The sequence below is a fragment of the Epinephelus lanceolatus genome, chromosome 15 (assembly GCF_041903045.1).
Source record: "Epinephelus lanceolatus isolate andai-2023 chromosome 15, ASM4190304v1, whole genome shotgun sequence".
Lineage (NCBI taxonomy): Eukaryota > Metazoa > Chordata > Actinopteri > Perciformes > Serranidae > Epinephelus > Epinephelus lanceolatus.
Window position 1 is genome coordinate 34,136,355 of NC_135748.1, and position 13,288 is coordinate 34,149,642.

The 13,288-nt window shown below is 39.5% G+C and overlaps 1 protein-coding gene across 3 annotated transcripts; it reads left to right on the forward strand.

Annotated features, from left to right (window-relative positions):
* The first annotated feature begins 418 nt into the window (after positions 1-418).
* Positions 419-13,123, forward strand: dnajc5gb (DnaJ (Hsp40) homolog, subfamily C, member 5 gamma b). Of its 3 annotated transcripts, none has more exons than XM_033642757.2 (6): positions 419-590; positions 925-1,054; positions 3,118-3,331; positions 3,496-3,649; positions 6,490-6,555; positions 9,524-13,123. In XM_033642757.2, the coding sequence occupies exons 2-6, from the start codon at positions 942-944 to the stop codon at positions 9,574-9,576; spliced, it is 600 nt and encodes a 199-aa protein (XP_033498648.1). In that variant the 5' UTR covers positions 419-590; positions 925-941; the 3' UTR covers positions 9,577-13,123. The 3 variants fall into 3 exon arrangements, with proteins under 3 accessions (XP_033498648.1, XP_033498649.1, XP_033498650.1); XM_033642758.2 differs by having other exon boundaries at positions 6,493-6,555; XM_033642759.2 differs by lacking the exon at positions 6,490-6,555.
* The last annotated feature ends 165 nt before the right edge of the window (positions 13,124-13,288 follow it).

Genomic DNA, 13,288 nt, shown 5'->3' on the forward strand with positions numbered 1-13,288 from the left:
AGATAGAATGGATGATCACAGTATGTGCATGTATTTATATCTATATACTGTACACTGTGTAAGACACTGTGTAAGATTTTTATTGACAGTGACAGATTATGTGTACATATTAAAAAATTGGAACACTAAAAACTGTGAAATGACCGTGGATGTTTTGGTGGATAATATTTAATTACCTATATATATATATATATATATATATATATATATATATTTATATAAAATTCAGTAATGCACAGAAAAATAGGAAAACACTGAATATTGTAATTTAATATTTTTTTAAATATTTATTAAATTTTTAATATATATTTAATGTTATTTGATGATACATACAAATGTTATTTATTTATTTACATCCTGCGTATTTGAAACGCATCCGCGCGCACCGCAAACTGACAAATGACGTCACAGCGTCCGTTCCTGTCGCGGACTTCCTGCTTCGCCGCTGAAGTTTTTCTCCGGGTCATGAGGAGAGAAGTTTCCACAGAGGAAACCGAGGACCCGCTTCATTTCATGGACCAAACTTTAACACAACCGACGGACACATTTCGGACTCTATGATTCGACCAACAACCATATTTATTCGTCCGGTACGTAGAAGTTACCATACAACTTTCCTCCTCGAGGTAAAGTTAGCTAAGTCTGTTAACTTAGCAGTTGCGTTGTGACCCCGCAGGGTTTAACCTGTGGGATTAACATGAAGTAAACCTAGCTAAATATTTGAGTTAAGACAAAGTTCCTTATGTAACTAATTTAAAGTATAGTTATATAATTGGTACCATGTGTTGTCCGGACTCCCAGCATGCTCTGCTTCACACTAATGTGGTTTATTTACTTCCTCACCGAGCTCATGAGTCATTAAGGTTACTTCACTTGTGTGTTTGTCCTCACACTGGAGGTATTTGTGTTTGTTTCATGTCACAGCCGCCATATCCTGAAACATGGAGGACCCAAACAGACCTCAGCGCAAGATGTCAACAGCAGGAGACAGCCTATATAAGATCCTGGGGCTGGAGAAAGGAGCATCTCCAGACGAAATAAAGAGGGCGTACAGGTGTGTCCATACACATTAATGAGTCTGTTCATGTGAGAGAGAGAGCACGTACTTTGAATCAGGAGTGAATTAAGTCATAAAGTGTGTTTTCCCCCTTTACCTCACTTGAATTTAGCCTATAAAATGTCAGTTTCTCATAAACTGACTTTGCAAAACTCAACTAACATGTTTAAGATGACACAAGTAGGCACAGATGACATACAGGTTACATAAGGCTGCAGTCTTGGGGCCCTATCACCCGCTGTCATCTCTACTCCAGACACTTGTCATTTTAATGTGCCCATGGTTGTGTATGTCTCAAACTAAGGTGTGGTTGGGTGCGTGGTTGACAGATTGTTGTTTTTTTGAGACAGCAGAATTGCACCATTGACCAACAAAAACCTGGTCTAAAGTCAATAGCAGAGTATTTTCCTGCTGTTTTAAGTGTGCCTTGTTGAAATAGCAAGATGCACCGAGGTAGGCAGGTTCTTAATGCGTGTACGCTCTGCTGTTTACACACAGGGACAGGCCAGCCATTGGGAAATATGGGCAGGGGACAACATTTTCCATAGTGAACCCCTCATCCACACTTATTCATCATATTTACACATTTGCATCTACTCTGTGTTAAGATTTGATTTTGAAAAGCAGAGGTATTCAGTCCTGGGCTAAAAAATGCCCTCTAATGAATGATTAGAGAGAAGTCAAGTCAAACGTTCATGAAGGAAATTACTGCAAGGTATTAAGTTATAAGATCAAATCAGGAGTGAACAAAAAGGCCAAATATTTTTTCTTCATTTATTCATTCAACCTTGAGGTAGGTGTGTGCCATATCATATTGTTGACATATTATTATTATTTTAAAGGGAATGAGAGGTGACACTGTGATTGGTTGACCTCCGTTTATGCCCTAAAATAATTCTGTTTAAAGAGCATCCTGCATGCAGGTTAAACACCCCAGTAAATCAGTGTGTAGACAATAGGGCTGCAGCTAACGATTATTTTCATTGTCGACTAACCTGTCGATTATTTCTTCGATTAGTCGACTAATCATTTTATCGAAAAATGTGTTAAAATTTTGAAAAATGTCGGTCTGTCTCAAACCCCAAAATTATGTTATCTAATGTCTTGTTTCATACTCACGCCAAAGGGTTTTAGTTCACCGTCATGGGAGAGTGTGTGAAGCTGCCAATATTTGAACATAAGAAGCTGCAGTAGGAGTATTTTAGGGTACTTTTATGGTACTTTTATGGTACTTTTCTATGAAAAATGACGAAAACCGATTAGTGGACTACTAAAATAGTCACCGATTATTTTGATAGTCGATTAGTCATCGATTAGTCGACTAATCGTGGCAGCCCTAGTAGACAAATGATGTGTACACTAGATTTTCAAAAGAAATGTACATAGATACTCACTTCAGTCACATCTGGAGTCGATCTTGTAAGAAATTTTTACTTGTGCATTAAAAAAGACAAACTGGGCATGACGTAACATCAGAGAGAGTGGCATATTTGTCATTTAAACAATGGCAGTTATGAATATAAGTGCTAGTTTTGACACAGAAGAGATTGAAAATGTATATTCATATGACTATGTCGGACCACAACCTTATAATTACGAGCCAGCTAGACGTCCAAGAGACCAGGAACAGCCAAGAATTAGGCGAAACAAGGGCCATCGGAGAGAAACTGAGTTGTGGTGTGAGGAGAACCACTGGTGAACTGGGCAGGTGTCTGTACATTGCACAGTTTGTATTTATTGCCCCAGTCAGTCCAGTAGTCCTGTCCGTGAAGTTAAAATTTGTTTTATATTCAGTCTGAATGCACAGAGACCCTTTTTCTTTTTTATACAAGTGTAATGTTATGCTACTTCTGCCTATGCTAATAAAAGGGAGGGCAGCCATTTGTACAACCCCAGGAGATTGTGGAAACATTTTAAAGGAATACTTCATCCCCCAAATGAGCATTTGTATATCAATTACTCACCCTGTGTTACATTGAAATTGTGAAGAAAACAAATTTAGAATCTATTTTTTAAGTTATTAAGGTCAGGTTTCTGACCATCATTCACTTTTTTTCCAGGAAACTGGCGTTGAGGCATCACCCTGATAAGAACCCAGACAACCCAGAGGCTGCTGAGAAATTCAAGGAGATCAACAACGCCAACTCTATTCTCAGTGACGAAAACAAACGGAATATCTACGATGAGTATGGATCCATGGGACTCTACGTGGCCGAGCAGTTCGGCGATGAGAGCGTCAAATACTATTTCCTTATGTCCAAGTGCTGGTTCAAGGTGAGAGGGAATGTGGTTTCAAAATTCTGCAGGTGCAACAAGTGAACATTGAGCAAATGTCTTCCTTCATGCATTTTAATATTTTATTTTTGTGGAAGCAGATGTAAATTTTTGTGTACAAATAGCACATACACTGACATTGATCCCCTTTCCTTTGTGTTCAGGCCCTCGTGGTGTGCTGCAGTATATTCACCTGCTGCTGCTGTTTCTGCTGCTGCTGTTTCTGCTGTGGGAAGTGCAAAGCACCAGAGGACGAGGAACACTACCCCTACATGGACCCTGAGGACTTGGAGGCAGAGATCAGAGAGCAGGATGCAGGTGAGGGACTTTGTTCTTTGGCTTCAGTTCAGCTTGTAAAGGATATCTGCTGCTGATCGCACAAAGTACATCTGGAAAATCTCATTGTATTGTCTAGTTGGTATCTGTTGCATCACACTGCACGTTAGAGTTAAACAGAAACTAAATGCAGGTTCTTTCTCTTGGTTTATTATTTTTAATCTCTCCTGGAGAAATGTAGGATTGGATATATGAAAATCTCCTGATACATAATCCAGAATAATCTGATTCAAGACTAAAACAACATCACAGTGACCTGATTATACATAAAAATATTCTATTAATAGTGTTTATTATGAATACTTGTTTGTCAAAGAACAGGAAAGGAATAAAAGCTCCAGTTAGTCAGTTTGCATTTCATTTATATAGTTTAATCTGTTGCTTTCTGTGGAAAGATGAGATGACACATGACAGGAAAATGTCATTATTGTAAATTGGACGCATCAAGTGTCTAAATTAGGAACTATCTGATGCCGTTTGCACAGAAGCTCCTTTGTCGTGCAGTTTAACTGAGTTAAATGTCTTTTGTGAGAAGTGATGAAAATAATACTTTGCTGGAAAGTGAATAAAAACAGACAAGTAACTTTGTAACTTTGTTGGGGACAATTTTAAGTTATGTTCTGAGTTTTCAGGCTTTGTGTTTTGGCCAAAGAGACTTATACAGAACAATTAAACCTGATGGAGTTTAAAGGAATAGTTTGACATTTTAGGAAATACTCTTGCTTAGGTTCAGATTAGGAAATCAATATCACTCTCACTTTTGCACACTGAATATTAGAGATGCACGATATTGGATTTTGTGCTGATATCTGATTTGCTGATATGTAACAACTCATTTGACCGATAACTGTTACCGATATCAATAAATCCACCATTTCCCCGTCTAGTTTTAGTGATAATCAAGTCTCTTCTGTTGTGGAATTAACATCATGTTATGCATGCATACTCTTATTGTAATGGCCCACCAGCAGATGGAGAAAAAGAAATTAAAGATTAAGAAAAAGAATGTTGATGCATGCTGATTATAAAAATGTATTTTAAAGCTGATAGTGGTCGATACTGATGACGTACAGATATTATCAGCCATTTGGTGGATTCTGATGTTTCATTTTAAAGCCAGTTTCGGCTATACATACAATGACATATATATGTATAGGATGATGTTATTGTGCATCCCAACTAAATATAAAGTTGCAGCCAGTTAGCTTAGCATAAAGCTAGCCTGGCTCTGCTCAAAGCTAACAGTCGTCAAGCAGTCAGCTCAGACTTCAGAAAGTTACTGCTCCCATCCAAGAGACAGTCCGGCATGTAGCCTCAAGAGACCATGGTCATTTTTACATTTCATTTATTTATTTATTTAATTGTTGTCTCGGACAGATGCATAAGACATTGCCTCATATGTGAAATACAAAGTAGATGCAATGCATACAGGCTTCTAGCCATGGCTAATTTACAACCCTTGTCCCTGGTTAGACTTTTAGAATTAAAACAGAAAGTGCAAGATTACTGAGCATGGAGTAATTCAACACAATAGTACAGCACAACATACAGAGCAAAATACAGGCAAAGACTAAGTCAAAGAGGAGACTACAATGTTCAGTTTTGTGCTGATTAAATGAACAAGATGTATCGTGTTAATTGATAAGGTTTTGAGGTGCTGGTAGGTGGATTTTGTGACCAGTTCCTGTTTCCAGTCTTTATGCTAAACTAACGATTTACTGGCTCCATCTTCAAAATTACTGTACCGATATGAGAGTGGTGTTGATCGTCTCATCTAACTCTCAGAATGAAAGTGGATAAGCATATGTCATGTCAAGTCAAGTCAAAGTTAATTACAGCCCAGTATCACAAAGCATGCCTGTACAAATAATGATTTCAGTTCAGTTACAATGTCATATATAAAGTCCAATATCGCAAATCACAATTTGGCTCAGAGGGCTTAACAGCATATGACATCCCTCTGTCCTTGGACCTTCACAGCGGATATTGTAAAGCGCCCCCCAAAAAACCTTTAACAGGCAAAAATGATAGAAACCTCAGGACGAGCATCTGAGGAGGGATCCTTCTTCCAGGACGCACAGTCATGCAATAGATGTCATGTGTATATGGGACAAATCAACATATTGAAATTACAGTAATCCATATGACAAAATGATGCATAGAGGGACAGAGAGAAAGAGAGGGAGGGAGAGATGCACAGCAACAACAATAAAAACAATAAATACTATAACAACAATTATAGAAATATGAATAATAAGACTAGTAGTGGGTGTGTCACATCTAAAAAGATCAGTGAGCAACATTAGCAAAACACAAAAATGTATAAAAAGTAAGATAAACATATGTTGTAAACACAGACAGAAATGTGTAACACAGTGCATATATGTATCCATGAGCACGTAGACTATGAGTATGAGTTGCATAACTGTGGTTTAGTATTTAGGGCAGACTAAGGTTGAGGGTTAATGTGAAGAGATGTGTTTACTTCTGAATGAGTCGACTGAACTAGCCTCTCAAATTTCGGTAGGAAGACGATTCAAAAGAAGAAGTGCTTGGTAAGAGGGTGCCGCACCACCCACTGATGTCTTATTTGTTCTTGGACTGGCCAGGAGACCGGCATTTTGGGATCGTAGAGCTCTAAGCAAGTATATGAGGAGTGACTAGAGGTGATAAGTAGGATGGTGCGAGTCTGTAATATTGTATCGGTTAAAAGTATTTCCCAAACTGTTGAACTATTCCTTTAACTCTTGCTCAGATCTCAGTCTCTGTATTTTACGATTCTGTCAGCGTGGGTTTGCTCAGTGTTAAATTTTGTTTCACAGCAGGAGACCATGTAATAATTATTCAGCCGAGCCCCGACGCTTCAGATAAAGTCGATACCTCTCCAGGTAAAGTTCACCTGTCCTCTGTGCTGCTTCACTAATGTAGCACAACACGAAGCGCAGTTCACCATGGAGGAGCTCATGTCTCGGCAGCTTCTAACACCACCAGGCGTAGTCTGTGTGTTTGCCAAATCACATACTAACATTCAGTCCTTTACATGCTGCAGGATGCTGCTGTATTGAAGTTGGAATTTATGACCTGCGTTGCCTGTTGCTTATTAATAACTTGGCTTGCTTATTATTATCACTGTTGATAATGTTATCTATGTTTAGCACAGTGGGAAAAACACTGTACTAAACTGTGAATGCTTAATATCAAGAGCAGTGGTTCTCAATCTGGGAGTTAAGATCATTTCAGAGGAGACACACAATGATTTATCTACATATTTCTACTTATTATACATGTTATCGTCCCCATTTATTCAGATTTTCTCAAAAATATAAGAAGTTGTGTGCCTCTGATTGATAATGATTCCTTAACTGTTTAAAGATTCATGAGCCAAAAAGTTTGAGAACCACTGATCTTGAAGCTACTATAAACAACAATATTGATTTAAGTTTTTTTGTGCTGCTTATTCCATCTTAAGCTGTTGTTTTGTTCTAACATTGATGCCACTCTTCTGCCACTTAATGCTGCATAATCTGTGAACTAATGAAAGCCATTTGAGAATATTTATATGTGCTTGTATGACATGGTTCTTCACACAGTTACACTCTCTTGTAGGTTGGTTCACCAATATAAATCCTACACCTGATGCCAGTTCTGGAAGACATGTAATTTACGTAAAGGGATAGTTTGGATCTTTTGAAGTGGGCTTGTATGAAGTTTTTATTTATAGTTGGTGTATTGCCTACAATAGATGTCGGTCGACACGCCCCCAGTTTGGAGAAGCAGGCAGGAGTACGGACACGGAAGATAAATAATTATGTACTGCTGTGGACGGGGGAAGCAGCAAAACGTTTCACTGAATCTATACTAACCTTTAAAACACCAAAGTCAAACACTAACACAAACAAAATACTTGATTGAGGCAGCGGTAGATTGTCATCTCCTGTGCTCTGTGAGGTGAAATTACTGTTGTTACTGAGCGATTTAAGTGCGTCAGTTCCCTGTCAGAATTTGATTGAAAGCAAGGTTAAAGCAGTTAAAAAATATTCTAAATATAGCGTACACTTAAACGGATATTGATTTTTATTAGGTGGCTGTAGGACGTTGCTTAGTTTCGTGCTATACGGCAGCCACAAAGTCTCTTCTTTATGTTGCCTTTGCATTTTTACACAGACCCAAATGATGTCGGTATCATTACGCTCCAGTGTGACATTTTAGACAGCATGCCAGCATTGCGGAATCAAAAGAGCGGTGACAGGCAAGACACATAACACAACAGTGTCAGCCTCTAGTGCGACATATAACATACACATCTGCAGTGCTTTATAAACAATGACAATGACAATGGCAAAACATGGCTTAACAATCATTTACTGTCCCTGTCATATGGCAGCCGATCTCATCCACTGCTCAAATGGTAAGGAGCTCCCAAATCTCATTATTTTCCTAATTTGTAGACATTTATGGCCGCTGTTCGTCTTTGAGTTAGCCACTAACTACTAACAGCCACTTTTTAAATCTCCAGAGGTGGGTTGCACGCATAACATGTCATCAAAATGTCACTCCTGTTCTGCCTCCTCCTGTTCTCTTGTTTGTACAAGGCAGCCGCTGTTACTACCTCCCGTGATGACTCAGAGCTGTGACAACTCTGTCCCCCCCATTCTGCAATTGTACCTTAGGGTGCTTTCAGACCTAGAGTTGTCTTGCTTTGTCTGAATCAGGGACTTATTCTGTTCCAAAGTTGTATAATTGCCTAGAGTTGGTTCGTGTTCTCACGGCAGCGTTTACAAGCGGACCAGATTAAATGCCTTGTGACAAAGCTGCTCTTGATTGGTCAGAATTTCCATGTGGGAAAAATCCAGGAAGTAAAGCAAACGTTGAAGAAGAGTACACTTGCAAGATAAATGTGACACTTTCTAATGTCACAATGGAGGGACAACTACGCAGGTTGATTTTAGCGCTGCTCATCGTGGACTATATTGCTGTCATTGTTCATTTTAGTCAAACCATACAGTTTGAAAACGAGGCGCGGCTCCAACTAGAAAACAATGTTTTGATGCATTGGATGTGCTGAATGTGCATATTAAGGCAGTACAGGAGGAGGTGCACATTAATAATCCTCAAGGACTGTAACATGCTTATATTTAACCCAAACAATGTGTCGTGACTGCAGTTGGTTCAGATCCAGGTCGGAACACGTTCTCACCACAAATGAACTGCACCAGAGTTTGTTTGTAATCAGACTGAGACCACCTCTTCAAGAAGGTCTCGGTCCAGTTGTTTTGGTGCACACCTGAGTGTGATTGCTGTTCACACCTGTCCAAATGAACCGCACTTGGGGGGCAAATGAAACTTGAGTTCGATTGAACCGAACCAAACAGGGCAGATGTGAAAGGACCCTTACATACAGAACGTCAAGGTGGAATATTCCCACCTTAACCAGGCAGTGTAAAAGGGGCTACTGACCATGGATAAAAAGCTCATACAACACCACTTCAAAAAATCAGAACTACACTAACTAGAAATATAACAATATACAACAATATAATATAATATAACAACAATATCTACAGCAATACTAAAGTTAAAGTGTTACATTAGTTGTTTTATTTGCATAGAATTGCAGATGTATTAGGAGTAGGATGTACTTACACTATCAAAAGGCAGCAGGATGCCACAGTGTAATGTCAAATTATTGGATAAGTATTACTGATGCATCAACATATAAGCGGCATTTTAATGTGGTTGAGGTTATCTTGATTTACATTTTCTTCCATTTGAAACAAACAGCTCTGTTTTCTTCTTGTTCTGAGAAATAAATGAAAGTGTAGAAACTTAAAAATTCACTTTTTTCCACACCTGCAGGTGAGAACGCACCGATCGTGGTCCAGCCTCATGCCGCCAATGGCACCTCATAAACCAAGTGAGTGGAGACCTGATAAAACCACGTCACCATCAGCAGCTGCACTGATCATTTTCAGAGATGATGAGAATAAACATTGAGGTTAAATGTGGCAGAAAACCATCATCTGTGAGGCGGTTTTGTTTAAATGCATCAAGCAGCGACCTGATTCTGCCATATTTTTTGGTGCCAGTGGTTTTGTCTTTGATCTAATTGCCATATTTATTTTTTAACCTTTTTTAATATTGGGTAGTATCTGGACTGCAGTGAGAAATGACAAAGCCATGCAGATCAAAGCTCTGGAGTGAGTTTTTTTTTTTCATGTGCACTTTAATATCTCAAAATCATGTTTAAAATCCTGAAGCTGCCACGGTGGTCTGAGAGTATTCTGGCTCAAGATGGCTGCTGGGTTAGAAATGTTTTTAATGTTTTTTTTTTAAATACATTATACGCTGTTTCCGGACTTTTAGAAAACAACCACTCTGAGACTTTTGCGGTGTTCAGTCATGCTGCACATATAGTAGAGACAATCTAAAGGGCTTATTGAAAAGATGTACAGAATATTGTGACTAAATCAAACGATGTATTTAAAATGGTCTGAATGTCGACTTGTGTGCACTGTTGTGTATTTGGCTGGCAGCCTGTAAATAGCACAGTTAGAATTAATAATGTAATGCTGATGAGGCATTACAGGAATAATTCAACACTATTGGGAGAAATGCTTACTTCACTTTCCATCTGGAAGTTAGATGAGATTTCGACATTTGTCACTTCACGTCATTTCAACTCAAGAGAGTCGTATGGCTGCAGAGTCTTTTAAAGGAATACTTCACCAGCAAAGTGATCATTTGTATATCAGCTACTCACCTCGTGTCAGCTTGAATTTGTGAGGAATACTCTTTTAGGTGAACGAAGAATCCAAAAAATGGCATTAGAAATCCCCACGGTCTGATTTTCATTACCGTCAAAAATACAGGCGCTCATCTTTTTATTGAACTCATGTGGAGGTGCTGTCTGCAACACCAGGGATCAGCATGCCCGGGTCCCCGCCCCTGCCTGCCGCCAGTTAGAGGTGTTCCACACACGTCCCACTGGTAGGAGGTCCTGGGCTAGACCCAGAACACGCTGGAGGGATTACATATTTCATCTGGCCTGGGAACACCTTGGGGTCCCCCAGGAGGAGCTGGAACGTGTTGCTGGGGAGAGGGACATCTGGGGTGCTTTGCTCAGACTGCTGCCCCTGCGACACAGCTTCAGATAAGCGATTGAAAATGGATGGATGGCGATGGAGATGCTGTATTGATGATGAATGTAGCACACGTCACGCACCACCAGAGGTCAGTCTCTTCGGGTGAAACAGGCAGCTGAGCTGAGAAAGGCAGCATCTGTGACAGGACTGCAAACAGCCTGTGAGGAATGGCAGAGAGACAGCAGAGGGGAAAAAACAGTAGCTCCGCACATAAGTATGGTCATATACGGTATACCCCTGTGAAATTTCAGAAAGGTATGATAAAATGGATCCCAGCCAAGCTTAGACTGGAAAAAAGAGACTTGGATTATACTGCCCGAGTTGTGTGAGAGTTTGTAAACTGATTTACTGATACAGTTTTGCTTTTGGATTCTTCATTCACCGTGGAGGCATGCGAGAAAACAAAGTGTTCTTTATGAATTTAAGGTAAAATAAGATGAGTAACTGATAAAAAAAATGATCAGTTTTTGGGTGAAGTATTCCTTTAAAAGTGCCGTGAGTTGCAAACAACAAAACAACAGAAGACTCTGGCGATGTGAGGGGTTCATATTTGTTTGCTTTTTAGGCACCTCCATGTTATGAAGAGCAGAATTGGATAGAAATCAAGAGTTTTTGTCTTGTAACTATGACATGGTTTGACTGAAACAAGTCTGAATCTGGTAGTTAAATTAGTATGGAGCTGGAGCAGGGAGGTGATTAGTGTAGCTGAGCATAAAGACTGGAAGCAGGGAGAAAAGCAAGTCGCGTTCATAAATGCACCTCTAATGCTCACTTTCTTTTGCACTGTGAGGTTTCCCACCTGACGACACCCCGCAGAGAAGCACAGGGCAGATAGATAACCTATGAAGAAACCCCTTAAACCACAGCTACACATCACAGATTAAGTTTTACCAATCAACACGTTGTATGTCGTTTGTTTAGGCGTTTTTACAGGCAGATTTTGTTACCTCTGATGAAGCCAGGCTAGCTGTTCCTCCCTGTTTCCAGTATTTATGCTAAGGTAAGCTAATTCTCCTCTGCCTCCAGCTCCATACTCACATAACACACAGACAGAATGGTATCTATCATCTCATCTAACGCTCATAAAGAAAGCCAGTAAGCTTATCTCCCAATATTTTGAGCTAGTTCTTTAGAGATGTTGGTTAGTTCACTGTACATGCACATAAGGTTACCTCAAGACAAAAAACTCACGGTACTGATTAGGGCTGGGTACCTGTGCTCTGTATCTTTAAAGTATCGACTGAAATAACCGTATACCAAGTAGTATCAGAACTTCTCCAGTTAAACGATACCTGCATTTGATCCTTTCTGTACCCAGATCTAGAAAAAAAAGACTTTGTAAGGGTTCGCCGCAAGCATTCTTTGATTTAATGCAGCATGTGATTGGCCCACGACCGCAGCAGCTACAACCCATACAGTCTGTGGTGTGGTGAAGTCAGGTGGCAGTTCGGCGTGCCGAGATGACACCAAAATGCCTGTGGCTTCTGGTGGCATTTTCAGCAGCTGAATGTTTCCACTCACATGATGGGTATCAAATAGAGTGGATAAATAAAGGTATCCAATGAAGTACTCTGGTATTGGTATCACTTTAAGGGCACTGGTAGTGTATTTTTTTTAACTGTACCCAGCCCTTGTACTGATAAAGCTCCCACAAATCATCTGATATACCATGAAAAACACTTTTCCTACACTTCAATCTAAAACCAACCTGACTCGACGACAAGACGACGTACTGATTTGATTTATTGCCAAATGTTCTGCGTGAATTTTCTCCGATGTGTTGAGGCCTTCTGTCGAAGACAATGATCTCTCTGTGGTGTGTGAGATGATTTATCGCCTGTGTGTGCCGTGAAATTACGCTCCGTACAGGAATGATGTTTTTATGTAAAGTCAGAGGTATATTTTTGATTGGAAGTTTTATGATAAATTGAGTGTATATTAGGATAACGCCTTAAATTATGTCATCTCTCATCATGTTTGTATTATATTTTTTATCTCTGCTGGGTGTAAGAATGTGGGTTTGTACATTTGGTACAAATCTAAATAAATGTGTCATCTTTTGCATTTTATCTGTTCTTCTCGGATGACTTTCACAGACAGTCCCGACTATGTAAAGTTTAAACGACCCCAGAAATGTATGTAAAAGTCAGTTTTGTATACTTGATGAAAACTTCATAAAAGTGCCTTTCAGTGGGATTTTTTTAGGTTAAAAAGAAATGTTATATATTTTGTTTTATGTCTAAACATTCCCAGTTTTTTTGTTTCTGTAAAATGAAATGTTTGTCTGATTAAATAAACTTGGGTGAGACTGAAACTGTCCTAAAGTTTGTCCTGTGATTTTAACCATTAGCTGTTCAGTGAGCGGCACCTCTGAGCTGCGTCACCTGCCATTGGCTCCTGTCGTGCTCCACCTCTGTGAGATAACACAGGTTGGAGCAGGTGGCAAAGTGTCTAGCTTCACTTTAATGTTAAACTTACA